General features: G+C 40.2%; 1 protein-coding gene across 2 annotated transcripts in view; it reads left to right on the forward strand.

Moving 5' to 3' along the window:
- LOC139479118 (protein EFR3 homolog B-like) overlaps nucleotides 1-14,832 on the forward strand; it is a 94,385-nt gene that overhangs the window by 12,105 nt on the left and 67,448 nt on the right. For both annotated transcript variants that reach the window (XM_071261884.1, XM_071261885.1), the window contains exon 5: nucleotides 1,422-1,543. In XM_071261884.1, the coding sequence (XP_071117985.1) occupies nucleotides 1,422-1,543 (122 nt within the window). The remainder of the gene's footprint in view (nucleotides 1-1,421; nucleotides 1,544-14,832) is intronic.

Here is a 14,832-nt window from a genome sequence, read left to right on the forward strand (position 1 = left end):
CACAGACTGTAGTTCACTTGTCTTGGGACACATAATGTTCTCTGACTGTAGTTCACACGTCTAGGGGTATATACTGTTCACTGACTGTAGTTCACTTGTCTAGGGGCACATACTGTTCACTGACTAGTTCTTTTGTCTAGGACCACATATTGTTCACTGACTGTAGTTCACTTGTCTAGGGGCACATACTGTTCACTGACTGTAGTTCACTTGTCTAGGGGCACATACTGTTCACTGACTGTAGTTCACTCGTCTTGGGGCACATACTGTTCACTGACTGTAGTTCACTTGTCTTGGGGCACATACTGTACACTGACTGTAGTTCACTTGTCTAGGGGCACATACTGTTGTCTGACTAGTTCACTTGTCTAGGGGCACATACTGTTCACTGACTGTAGTTCATGGGTCTTGGGGCACATACTGTTCACTGACTGTAGTTCACTTGTCTAGGGGCACATACTGTTCACTGACTGTAGTTCACTTGTCTTGGGGCACATACTGTTCACTGACTGTAGTTCACTTGTCTTGGGGCACATACTGTTCACTGACTGTAGTTCACTTGTCTAGGTGCACATACTGTTCACTGGCTGTAGTTCACTTGTCTAGGGGCACATACTGTTCACTGACTGTAGTTCACTCGTCTTGGGGCACATATTGTTCACTGACTGTAGTTCACTCGTCTTGGGGCACATACTGTTCACTGACTTAATTTCACTTGTCTAGGGGCCTATTCTGTTCACTGACTGTAGTTCACTTGTCTTGGGGCACATACTGTTCACTGACTGTAGTTCACTTGTCTAGGGGCACATACTGTTCACTGACTGTAGTTCACTTGTCTTGGGGCACATACTGTTCACTGACTGTAGTTCACTTGTCTTGGGGCACATACTGTTCACTGACTGTAGTTCACTTGTCTAGGTGCACATACTGTTCACTGGCTGTAGTTCACTTGTCTAGGGGCACATACTGTTCACTGACTGTAGTTCACTCGTCTTGGGGCACATATTGTTCACTGACTGTAGTTCACGCATCTTGGTGCACATACTGTTCACTTGTCTGGGTATTAGAGACAGGGGTCAAAAGGGAAATAACTCTAGATATCGGAAGCGATAACACATGTATACACTGTCAGTGAGGTGGGGACTTTCTAATGTTAGTAAGTTATGGTTAGGTTGAGAGGATGTAACAGATTTTGTAGAAACTGCAGTTTGAGTCTGGGTCCTGAATAAACAAGTTGTGTTGTAACAATTTTTCATGGGGGCACATGCTGTTCCCTAACTAAAAGTTAACTCATCTAGGGTTACAACCTGTTCACTAACCGTGAGTTTGTTGTAGTCATCCATTACACAAAAGCAAAAGTCAATGTTTATGTCTGTTACCATGGTTATTGACCATACTGACACAACTGTTTGTTTTTTCAGTTTGTAAAGTTTGCCAACATTGAAGAAGACACTCCATCATACCACAGACGCTACGACTTTTTCGTGTCCAAGTTCAGCTCAATGTGCCACAGCAGTATTTCAGAGGAAGACATGCAAAGAAGGTGAGTTCTTTGTTCCTTCTATTCAGGTCACAGAAATAGCTGTAAACCAGCTAGTGCTTAGGGAATTGAATGTCAGTACTATGGACCACAAACACTTCATGTTTGCTGATCTGAGAAACATCAACCTCAAATGTCATTGAGTAAATTTTCATGTACTGGGTACCTCTATTGATCTGAATATCCCTCTTTGCTGAAATGTATATTTAACTTATCCTATCTCACACTATGCATTTCTTCTTTCTTCGATCCTATGTGGTAACGTGCGTCAACAAAGTTTCCAGTTTTAAAAAATAATTCACCCGAACACATCCCAGCATCACCATGGTCACCATCCAAGCAGATGGGTCCTGCACTATGATCCCGTGCATAGTGACCTCCACAACCTGATCAGTGCTAACCCCTGCCACGTCATTCTCTTTCTTATCGGCACATAGTGGAGACGTATATTAAAAATAGAGAATACATTATTATTATTTTACAAAGTTCCTCCACTATTGTGTATAATTTAAGTTAGTAAATAGCGGGAAAATGGGTACTGACCATAAAATGTCCTAAATAAAGGAGAAGAATAGAGAGGCAAACATATTTTGCCACCTCTGATTTTATCATGTTAGCTGCTGAGTTTGTTGCAGCTGCAAGCACACTAGACTGTAGTTCTGTAGCTTTTTATCCATGCCAGCCTTGACAGCGCTGATCGCCAACCCTGCTGGTGCTACCAGATTCTCAGCCGCCAGTCGATGTCACACCCGATATCCTTTCCGTTTTGTTCCTGTCATTGTTGAATTATCCACTTCGGTACAAGACACACTGTCTCTCATTTGACGAAAAAGACATCTATGCCTGTATGAGTTTGTCCACTACTGCAGGTAGGATTAACAAAGCCGAGATCGCGCTCATCCAAGAATCGTTGACAAGGATAAAAAATCTCAGGATGATTACTATACAGATTCCCCTTCTGCCAGTTACTGGCATCGTTGGAGATACTGATATTGATCCTGCTCTTATGACTTTTGGCTGTCAGTCAGGGATTTTTGGCATATCTGACAGCTTTCTAATGGAGGACGTTCCCATCTCAACTGTCCAGTCAACTTAGGCTCAACCTGCTGTTTTGGATGTGCGGAAAGTACTTTTCAGTCGTTTGGATTTGACTGCCTCCTCTTCATCTTCACAGTTGGTTTCACGCTTTCTTGTCTCAAAGAAGTCTACAATAGACTGTCTCTCACCTTCGTTGGCCTCGTGCACTGTTGTAGATACCGACATGTGTTTTCTGTCTGAGGGCTTTTCTACGGTTGCAGTACTGCACAGTCTGCACTCGCTCCTGGTTCGGGTTCGTCTGCAGTTTCAATTCAACGTATGGTTGCTCTTTCCTGCACCCCATCTACTTCTTGACATCACAGATCCCTACTTTGTGGAATCCTTCCATTCTGACTGAGCAACTTCCCTCCTACAAGCTATGACTTCAGCGTGCCATTCTCAATCAGGCCCTTCTATGGGTCCCCTGACTTGTACAAGAAAAAAACAGAAAAGAATGGTGCTCCTCCAAGGATCAACGCTTTTCTAAGGATCGTCACTCTGCTAAGGATTGGCGCCAGAGGACAAGGATCGGTGATCAGTTGTCTGATGTTCGTCATTCCAACAGCGGAACTCCTGATCAGTCATGTACCACTCCAGCTCATCTGGTCTGGTCTCCCACCTGAACTTAACGTACTTGATTTCGGACGATTATGACCCACTTCATGACAATGAGTTTGAGTTGATCACTTTCAAGACCGGTTTTATACTGGACCTTGCAACTGCTGCTTGTGTTAGCAAGATCCACGCTTTGAATGTAAACAGAATCCAGTCAGAACAGTTCGTGAACATAAAGGTTTTCCTGGGCCTTTGCTGGGATTTCATAGCAAAGAATCAGCTTCCGGGACAACAGCTCAACTATTTCCGATCCCCTTGCTTGCATCCCTGCTGAGCCCTAGATCGCTCCTTATGTATTGTGCGAGTGCTTCAAATTTACTTGGTAGCTGCAGACCACTTCGGCACTCCCGGAAGAGACACTTCATCCTGCTCTCAACTGCACTTTTGACCTTTTTCTGTACCATGATTGCCTTTTGGCTCCGCTCGATCATCCTGCGTTCTTACACCTCTGTTGGATTACAGCCTCCACCTGTTGCAATCCTCATGAGGCCCGAGCAGTCACTACTATTATGGCTCTCTATAGCAACTGCTCTCTCTCCCCACCATAGTTGGATGTTTCTGGAAGTCAGACAAGTCTTCACTTCCTCCTATCACCATGACACCTCCGTCACAGACCTTCAGAGTTCAGACCTTTAGTCCTGGCTGAGCAGCTGTCGACTTCACACAAATGCAGAAACCTGATACCATTGTGCACCTGCTCCTGAATCTCTTGTACTACTCTCTTGTATATCATACATCTTGAAACTTAAAGGGCTTGCTTTTATTATGTCTTTATTGCTTGGGTTTCCCAGATGAGTTGGAGGGTGGATGAGCCTGTCTGTAGAGTTTTTAGTCTTCCACATTGAAGTTGCAGCAAGATGCAGCTTTGCACACAGTGTCCCGATCCTTTATCCCGATCGGCATGCCTCTGCCTTCTGTATCTGTGTTGTTGGGTATTAGTTTGAAGATCCTCTTCTGGATATTGTTGATCATTCCTCTTCTCGTCCTGGCTCGCTTCATTCACTCGGGCAGAGGTTAGCACGTGATACGTCGTGTATGTCGGTTTGCACAGGATTATAGTGTGTGACCCTTTTGTGCTAGGATGTGTTCAGGTGAATTATATTTGAAGCTGGAAAGAAGAAAGGAGAAATACATAGATGTGAGACAGGATAAGTATAAGTATATAAATATCTAATTTATTGGAAAATGTTCTATGTGATTGTACAAACTGTGCTAAAAGGGACATCTTTGACACATCAACAAGTTGATTTACAGGCTGTCACTTGGAGTCTGTTGATGTGACCAGCTGCTATGAATTAACCTTTGACATAAGGTCTTAGCTTGACTGGGCTGAAAGTCCAAGTGTACCGATGTCATAGCAAGCTTTCCTTAGTCTTTCAGCTTCACTGCATCTTTACCTGATATGAATATGGGTCACATGACATGAAGTGGCTCACAATATTTATAGTCTATGAAATCCATCGAAAGTGGCTTGCAAAGTAAACTTGAAAACTGAGATATCAACTTATTGTCAGACCAATTCAGCACAGTCTCTTTCACAATCCAGCTTATGTTCTACTATCTTGCCAGGTCATCCTTTTCTTGTTACAGACTTTCAGTATGCAGGAAGCGTTGATATGTGGTTGATAAAAAATATGACTTACATTAAACTTAAAGCCCAAAATACAGTCAGTCAGATGTTCATGATTACCTGTATTCAATCAAACACAGCATTTGTATTCTTTATATTTTCATTATTTACTTGATTATTATGTAGATGTGTGATATTTACATGTCAAGAGCTTCAGCTGGCCTACCCCCAAGCATTGAAACATTAGCTACAGCCCTGCCTGGTTGTATGTTCTTTTGCTTGTCTATGTGTGATTGGTTCATCAGATGTCTGGTGTCAGGTAGAAATGTTTTGTTCTTTATGTCTGGATTCATTAGATGCATACAGGTGATCTCTCCTCCTTGAACTAATCCTCAGTAGATAAATAGCTGACTGACAACCTGGAATGTACTCACTTTTCAGAGTAAAGTAATTCACAAGGCTGTGCCAAACACTGTTCAGATTGTTAAGTGGATTGACTTTTGTATTTCCGCATCAGGTTCTCTAGATTGATATATGGTCCATTGTCAGCCAATCTCATCAAAATCAGATGTTAGTGCTTGCTACCACTAAACAAATATATGAGGACATCCCCAGATTTAGTGACCACACATTTGTTAAAATCTGATGGCTTCCCCCATAAAGACCCCCAAATTATGGACCATGCTCCATTGCAAAGATGTTTCAACTGAAAAGGAAAATATCCATTCTCATCCCTGCATTACAGATCATGTCAGGACAACCTTCATCCAACCAATCAGAGCCTCTCTTATGAGGTCACAAAAGTGAAAGTCTGAATGTGATTTCTAATCATGCAACCTTGAAATGATTAACATGGGGGCTTTCCCACTGATAGTTATGGGTTGATTTTAAATGCTAATCAGTCTTCACTTCAATAGAATTAACATTTGAAGCGGAAGATTTTTGATAACCTGTGGGAAGTAACTGCCATACAATCTCGGCCATCTATTAACCATTTCTCAAATTTTGAATGGAGAACCTTGTCAAAATATTTTTCAAGTGCACTCTGGAATGAGCTGTAAAGCTTGAGAAAGCTGCTGTCTGACTGGCTAATGTTGAGCTTCCTGTTAGTCATTTCATTGGTCGGTTAAAACTCATGAAATGTTGTCGTGACATTGCAATAGTGAGCATTGAAATCTAATTTTAATGAGATTGATTGTCAGCTGACCATACCAGTCTGAAAGTCCGGAGATGGTCCCACCAGACAGTCCTTCAGCATGTGGATATTTCATCACAGGAAGATTTCACGGCAACTGCATTACACTCTCAATGCTTGTATGCAGTCAGTAGGACATTATAAATAACTGTCAGTGGAAGTATCATAGGCGTAAATGGCAGAGACTTTTGCGAACTTTTTCATATGTTTAAGAAAACAAGTAAGTGCGGCCATACTCATGACACTTGGGCATGATGTGATAAGGGAGACAACTCTAGATGGTTTACTTGTCCTTTCTCAGATACAGATACTCCTTATGGTCCAACAAACTGCCTCAACTAGTTACTACCACTACACTTCATCCTATCATCTCTTGACAAAACATTTGCAACCAATAACATTCTGTCTGGTTTATGTAGCTGACTGGTTGAAATTAAGGAATATTCTGACAACTAAAAGTAAATGGTTAACTGGTTAACAACTAAAAATGTAGATGCATCCACTGTGTGTTTGCTTGACTTAACTACATTCTTTAACACATATAACTATAGGCAAAATAGTACTGCACACACAGTTTCAACATTTGTGTGTTGTAATTGAGCTGATCAAACTTCTACTATTACCTTTTAGAATCCTGCTTTTACATTGATCCACCAGCAGAAACAAATCTTTGACTGACTATGATTTATTAGATGACATCCCCCAAAAATGAATACTATTTTCTTTCTCAAATTTGACTGGTAGTGACTTAAGGACGAGTGTGGAGTTTCTAAAACTGATTTATTAAGGAGTCCTGTGAATACATTACAGTGAGCCTATTGAGCTGGAGCGTAGAGAAAGTGTCTCAAAGGCCGTGTTTCTTTTTTTTGCATATGTGTGCATAGTCTGCTCCGCAATGGCTCTGTGTGGATGTTTCCATTCAGGCCCTCACATAATACCAGCTTGACAAGATGTTCAGACTGATCTACGGATGGCTTTCAAAGTTACAATCACTGATAGTTTGTTCAGGTGTTACGTGTAGTGTAACAATTGGCTTTGTCTGACTGGGGCCAATACCAATAGTAAGGGAAATATCCTTTAATCTTTACTTGACTACACTGGGATTATGACAAGGACACCATGATTCTCATCTGTATTTTCTTGTGCTACAGACTATCATGGATGGTGTATCATGCTGTAAGCAGGGTGTTGTGATGCATTGGAGAAAGAGTCAACCCCTCCAGCGGATAAATTTTGACAACAATATGTTGCATTCACTTTTGTGTGAGCCCTCTGTTGTAAGGTGGCAGTTTTGCACTTACTGACAGATAAGTTTGACTCAAACAAAAAAAGTTGAAACGTATATCTACCTGATGAAGGAGTATAAGCATATACTCCGAAACGTTGTGTTTCTCATAATAAAGAAGTTGACATCCAAAAATTCTCTTCCTTATAATCGCTAATAATGAACAAATCAAATGTGTACAATTAGCTTTCAGTGTGTTTGGGCGACCAAGTGTGTAAAATTTGCTTTTACAGGTAATTGGGCGACAAAGTGAGTACAATCAGGTGTTAGAGGGTAATTGGACGACCAAGTGTGTACAATGAGGTGTTAGAGGGTAATTGGATGACAAAGTGAGTACAATCAGGTATTAGAGAGTAATTGGACAACCAAGTGTGTACAATGAGGTGTTAGAGGGTAATTGGATGACAAAGTGAGTACAATCAGGTATTAGAGGGTAATTGGACAACCAAGTGTGTACAATCAGGTGTTAGAGGATAAGTGGACGACCAAGTGTGTACAATCAGGTGTTAGAGGGTAATCAAATGACCAAGTGAGTACAATCAGGTGTTAGAGGATAATCAAACGACCAAGTGTGTACAATCAGGTGTTAGAGGATAATCAAACGACCAAGTGTGTACAATCAGATTTTAGAGGATAATTGGACGACCAAGTGAGTACAATCAGGTGTTAGAGGGTAATCAAACGACCAAGTGTTTACAATCAGGTGTTAGAGGGTAATCAAACGACCAAGTGAGTACAATCAGGTGTTAGAGGGTAATCAAACGACCAAGTGTGTACAGTCAGATGTTAGAGGGTAACTGGATGATCTAGTGAGTACAACAAAGTGTGTACAATCAGCATAAATCCAGGCATAGATGTGGCAGTATGTGCTTCATCAGTTCCAAGGCCAGTTGAATAACTTTCTAAATGGCTGACATCAACATTGCTGCCATTTACCATTACACACAGACCCTTCAATGATAACTTGTTTCAATACAAACAAGTTGATAAGAATCAGTTGCAACACTGATCCAGATCCTGAAAGCTCAGCATATTATTGTTACTGGCCAAGTTAGAGCCCTCCTAGACAGGGAGAGGATGCCAGGTGCTGTCATAGCTCCACTTGGTAGCGTCTTCCCCCGGGTGTGGCCTTGTCAAGGTCATGGTGTCAGGTTAGATGTGGACAGGACAATTAATCTTTCAGAGACTAATTGTAACATTAAAATGGGATGATAATGTTCAGGCCATAGTACATTACATTTTTTGTTTTCAACTGATTTGTTTTATAAAATGAGGCTAGATTTATTATGTGTTTAGTGGAGACAGAATGTGAACATTTTTGGAAAATGGAAAAACTCAACTTCCTAACTCATACTGGAGTGAACAAAATAACACTTAATGCCGTAACTACTTTCAGTCTGCCTCATCACAGTGTTTGACACTGACCAAATTTTTGTCAGTGATCCAAAGGACCAGTGTATAGAAAAATGCTGGTCCTGTTGGATCTCTACTAGACACAATAGTGTTGACCAAGAAAGGTTTTAAACCTCCGATACTTTATCATGTTCATGCTACAAGTGAGTGTGCGTTAATAGAATGAGAAACGAGTCAGGAAGGTTATCACTGTATCTCACAGGGTTGTTTCGGCTGCTGGTTTTGCTTAGACTTGATCTATCGTTGATTTCAAAAGTTACACGAACTTAGATTACTTTATTCATGCCCAAGATGACACTTGACCACTGGACCAGCATTTATTTAATATTTCTGGTCCTAGCCTCAGACCAGCAGACCAGTGTTAGTAATGAACACTGCTCGATGACACTGTTGCTTTCAGAGTCAGATAATGAAGGTTGTAAAGTAATAAATAAAGTAACAGATGAATTCTAGTTGCCTCCTGACATTTTTAGTCTTCCTCTTTGAATTGTCCATCATATTCCTAGTCGATGCTGCTTGTTGTTATTATGTCCTCTCAGCAGACAGCAAGGACATGACAGGAAGTAATCGTTCATCTTGTGATATTGGAAGGCGATTAGCGAATCAGTTAGACATAAGTAATTGATAGGTATAAATATTCATGTTTATACCAAATTACCTCCTGAGAAGGTGCGCCTTCCTCTTTATTTCAGTGATTTTACGTTGTGAAACTAGATCCCTTAAAGGAATAATGATGTAACGGGACGTAATTTCTCGTATTTCGATGGGGCAAAAATAGACATATGACCCTTTTCCCACACCTATAAATACAATGAGATCCATATTGGTTCATTCAGACTTTGGCAGACTATAGGTCAGTTTCAATCCAAGGGCAGATAATTCACAGAAACAAATTTCTGTCTAAGTATCTGTCAAGTTTTTCAGATAAAGAAGCCATCTATATATCTGTATTAGATGCTACAATATTACATATTAAATATATTTTGTCCCCCCAAAACATTGCCTGTAATATAACCTACCGGTAGATACTGGCGTCACTGAAGTCATTGTGGCATGTACAACCAGTTAATAATTGATTAATACTCACTTGTTGCGACTTGTGGTGGAGGTTGATTGGGAGATTGGGAGTTGTTAGGGGTATATTTATAGGTAGGTAGTTAGTAGTTAGACATGGTAATAAACATGACTAATTTTAGACACGAGTTATACTGTTACCCCTGGTATTCCTGAATGCTCCAATATGAAGCATCCGGCATTCTACTTAATTTGTCTTCTCATCCAATTTAAGAACTCTTGAGTCATATCAGTGTACACAGCTGGGACAAGGACATTAGACAGGATTTTCACTCAGAAAGCAAGTGTTCATAATCTTGGGGCTATATAATATATTGATTTGTCACTCTTTGCAAGAAAAAAAAAGAATTGAAATATTGGCATCTGGGTGCCAGATAAACAAGCTGTGGCATCCGGAATACCACTTAACAGGGCACAGTATCCTGAGCACTAAAAGAGAGGGTTGGCACCTCAATGTCTGCATTGTCAGGGTTATGGAGTGATATATTGCTGGTCATGGTGAGTATAATAGTTATGTTAGCCATTGTAATACCAAACTGATCAGTACTTGTCAGTACCATCTGCCTCAGTGTACACAATAATCCATTAGGTTGAAAAAATGTAATTGTTAAGAAGTGTTTTTGAGTTTTGATTGATAGAAATGGATGCCTATCAATATATTAGATGTCCGTGATATTGGATATTTACCAATAAACCCTCTAAATTGGCTGTTCCTGGAAACCATTTCACTGTAAAAACATATATGCTATGTGTTAAATGAGAGAAGTGTGCAAGTTTGACAGATTTAATCCTAATATTAACTGCCTGGTCACAGTTGGGTGAGAGGTAATGTGCTGAATAGAGCCATGTCGTCGTCCCTCAAAGTTAAGAAACATTAAACATGTCATTACCTCAAAGACTGGGTTGTAAAAATGCCAGCAAATTAAGTACCGTATTTTCTTGAGTATAATGCGCACTTTTTTTTCCAAAAAACACAGCTGTGTAGAAGGGGGTGCGCATTATACACGAATTATGAGTTTGGATGTTTTTTCCTCCCATGGAAAGACATTACCGTGAGCACGAAACACCGGAAATACCATGTCAACAAATCCATACTGAAGTACGCAAAATAATTATGTAATTACACTGTCTGTCTATAAAAAGTGTTCTTTGTATTTCTGGACTTATGTTTGTAACTTACTTCATTAATTTTATTCAAAATTCCTTATAATATTGTTTTTATTAATTTCGGCGAAATCGTGTGTGAAGCGATCGGAAGATCGCACAACTCACCGTTATTTACAGCAACCACGGTCAGAATACCGCTATTGACGCCTTGAAACGAACTTTAGTTGACAGAGAATGGATACATATATCATAAATGACATACTTTGACCGCTCACGTGCTCACGTGCGCGTGAGCCTTGACGGTGACTGGTCAGACATGTTCCATGTAAAAATAATACCCGGGAATAGCGATCAGCTGCTTCGCTTAGGGTTATTATTATTTTAAATATGTTTAGTAAAGGCTGCATATAAATAAGAAAATAATGGAATATATTATTCCTGATAAATAAAATAGTTTCAGATACAATTGTTGCCGATCTTTGCATTAAAAATCCTATGAAGTTATATCATTGGGTGTGTCTTGACCGAATCACCGGTCGATTCCAAGAAAACGTGTGTACAGCTGATTGCTGTTTCCGGCTTAGTTTACGAGAAAATACACAAGGTAATCTTAATCCCTAGATATAAAACAATGCCTAGCAGAACAATAAATACTTTTTAAACGGTAAATAAACATGTCTGGTGATTTTTTATCTCAAATTTCGAATTTGTACTGACGAAGTTTCTCAGCACCCGTTCGTTTGCCGGACTTCGCTGAAAGGGTACGGTGTAAATTTTTTCTGCGCATAATATTCAAATTTCTTTTTTTCCAAAATATTGAACGCGCTAGAGGGGGGTGCGCATTATACATGGGTGCGCACTATACTCAAGAAAATACGGTAGAATCATTACTCCATTCATTACAGGACAACATTCATCCATTTACACACACTCAATCAAGTGAATGTCACAATAAATATAACTTCTGTTGCTGCTTATTTTAAATTAATTTTTGTTTTGTTTTTTGTCTTATTTAAATTTAATCAGGTACAAAGTACATAACATATATATTATAAGTTGTAGTGAGGGATGATAGTTTTATGCGTTCCGCATTAGGTTTAATACCATGAGCTGGAGGAATCCATGTTGAGCCTGTCTTGTTTGTGGCAGGGTATAAGGGATTTATTTTCCTGCTCAGAAATGTATTTCCCTCCCAGACAGTATACATAGTATTTTATGAAGATCTGACATGGAGGTATGATAATGATATTTGGCTTGAACCATTTGATCAATCATGGACAGAACCTTAACCAAAGAAATGGTGATGCCCTCACAGCAAAAGGGTCACAATGGCCCCTAGTTATGTCCCTTTAGTACACACTGTCTGTATTTGGTGTCAGTTGAAAAAGGTGTTTTTATCTCAAGATGTTTTTCATTTTGTATATGTGACTTTGTCATTGTACCCTGACAGTATGGCTGGTATGAGTCTATATTTACTACTCGGGTACCCAACCCTCCATTACCTGACCCTACCTGGATACCTGCAGAGGGTCTCAAAGAGTTGGGTGCAAAATGTCCAATTGGGAGTTGTTTTACCTGAGCCCTGTCAAAATTTATTTAGATAAAAAGATCGAATCATGCATGCGCTGAAGTTGACTGAAGCTTTATCTTTGCTCTAACATTTAAAAGTCAGAAGGAATGCGAACATTGTCAGAAACAAATGCGAACATTAGAGACTTGTAGTTTAACCTAGAGTCTTTAGGCCCAAACAATATTTCACATGACAAACCACGGGTCTGGGAAGCACTGTTGCTACCTGAGTCTTAATCAGGACCCACCCGACCCAAGTACCCGAGCTGCCTGTCCCAGGCCTACCTGGAGCATGGATCATTGCTCGTAATATCAATCACTGGTCCTCTTCAGAAAGCTCATATGAAAACTTCTGAAAAGTAAATGTACAAGCTGATGATTTGATAGATATGCTCCATGTGGGGAAAAGAAACTATTACTTTGAATAGAGCATTGGTACAATCGGCCTGATGCACAACCACATAGCAGGAACTTAAACATCATCCTGATATATGGATATATATTGGCAGAAAATACCACATTCCACAAACATTTTTTATCATGTTTGTTACCAACAGTATATGTTTATTTTTCATTTAATATAATTTTTCCTGTAAAAAATTCAAATGTTTTATAGTTTCAAATCTCGCAATAAAAGGAAGACTCATCTTTGTAACAGGGTTAGTTCATCTCTGTGCAGACCATCAGTTGCTGGACACCTGTTACACAACTGTATCATAAACCCATTAGATTCTTAATTGTAACATAATGGTCAGTACAGGTGGCAAATGAGTCTCTCTGTCTCCTAGTGTCAACACCACACCGGGAAGCTTACATCTACACAAGGCTGTTGTAAATATTTACTCAGCTGATGATGGTAAGGATAATAATGAATAAATAATGGGGGATAAGCCAGGATCCTGTTGTCACATTGTCACATAGTTTTAAGTAGGATAATTGAATTAACCAGATTTTACTCTGATTACAAATAACACAAGTTTCCTTGGTGTGCACAGATAGATTAAACAGTTTATATGTTTGCTTCAGGAGTGGTGGTTGGAAGGATTGCTCATATTTGCATATCATTCCTGGAGGATAAGATGGAAGGCGAGTGGGGGGTATGTCCCAGTATCCTTCCCATTGTTAGTCTCTGCACACAGTTCTCTTCTTGCAGACTAATTACTCATGCAGACTAACTACTCATGCAGACAAACTTCTCTCTAATGCAGATTACCTACTCCTTCCTGCAAACTAACTACTCCTGCAAACCAACTACTCCCCCTGCAGACTATCTACTCATTAGACAAGTTACTCTCTCCTGAAGACTATTCCCAGTCTCCTGCAGACTTAAACTGCTCTCACTCTCCTACAGACTAACTATTTTCCCCCTGCAGACAAACTACTCTCTCGTGCAGACTAACTATTCCCCCCTACAAACTAACTACTCTCTCCTGCCGACTATAACAACTTTCTCCTGCAGACTAACTATGTCTCCCTGCAGACAAACTACTCTCTCCTGCAGATTTACTACTCTTTCCTGCAGACTATTTTCTCCTGCCTACTAACTACTCTCTCCTGCAGACAAACTAATCTCTCGTGCAGACAAACTACTCCCTCCTGCAGATTAACTACTCTCTCCTACAGACTATAACTGCTCTCTCTTCTACAGACTAACTATTTTCCCCCTGCAGACAAACTACTTTTCTCGTGCAGACTAACTATTCCCCCCTACAGACTAATTACTCTCTCCTGCCAACTATAACAACTTTCTCCTGCAGACTATGTCCCACTGCAGACAAACTACTCTCTGAAGCAGACTTACTACTTGCTCCTGCAGACTAATTTCTACTGCAGACTAACTACTCTCTCCTGCAGACAAACTACTCTCCTGCAGACTAACTATCCCGTCCCCCTTGCAGACTAACTTCTTTTTCCTGCAGACTAACTATTTCCCCCCTGCAGACTAACTACTCTCTCCTGCAGACTAACTACTCTCTCCTGCAGACTAACTTCTCTTTCCGGCAGACTTTTTCCCCTGCAGACTAACTACTCTCTCCTGCAGACTAACTACTCTCTCCTGCAGACTAATTACTCCCTCCTTTAAGACTAACCTTTTACCAGATTGTCTTCCTTTTAGGAGATGTACCATTTCCCTGCAACAGCCACTAGAAATGCCATACAAGATATTTCATTGATTTTCGTTCTTAAAAGGAAGTTCAGCTCTTAAGATCCTCAACTACTTGATTAAACACTTTGTTGAGGGTATGTGTGTTTTGATTGTTGTACAAAGCAGTAACATGCTGGAAGGCTTGGGCGTTTTATAGGTTATAATCAAGAGTTAGCTTGCATCTCTCTGATGAGGAACTCTCCTGTTTGGGAAGAAAGAAATTTAATTTTGATGGTGTGAA

The sequence above is a fragment of the Haliotis cracherodii genome, unplaced genomic scaffold, assembly GCF_022045235.1.
Source record: "Haliotis cracherodii isolate W230 unplaced genomic scaffold, xgHalCrac1.p SCAF_4, whole genome shotgun sequence".
Taxonomy (NCBI): Eukaryota; Metazoa; Mollusca; class Gastropoda; order Lepetellida; family Haliotidae; genus Haliotis; species Haliotis cracherodii.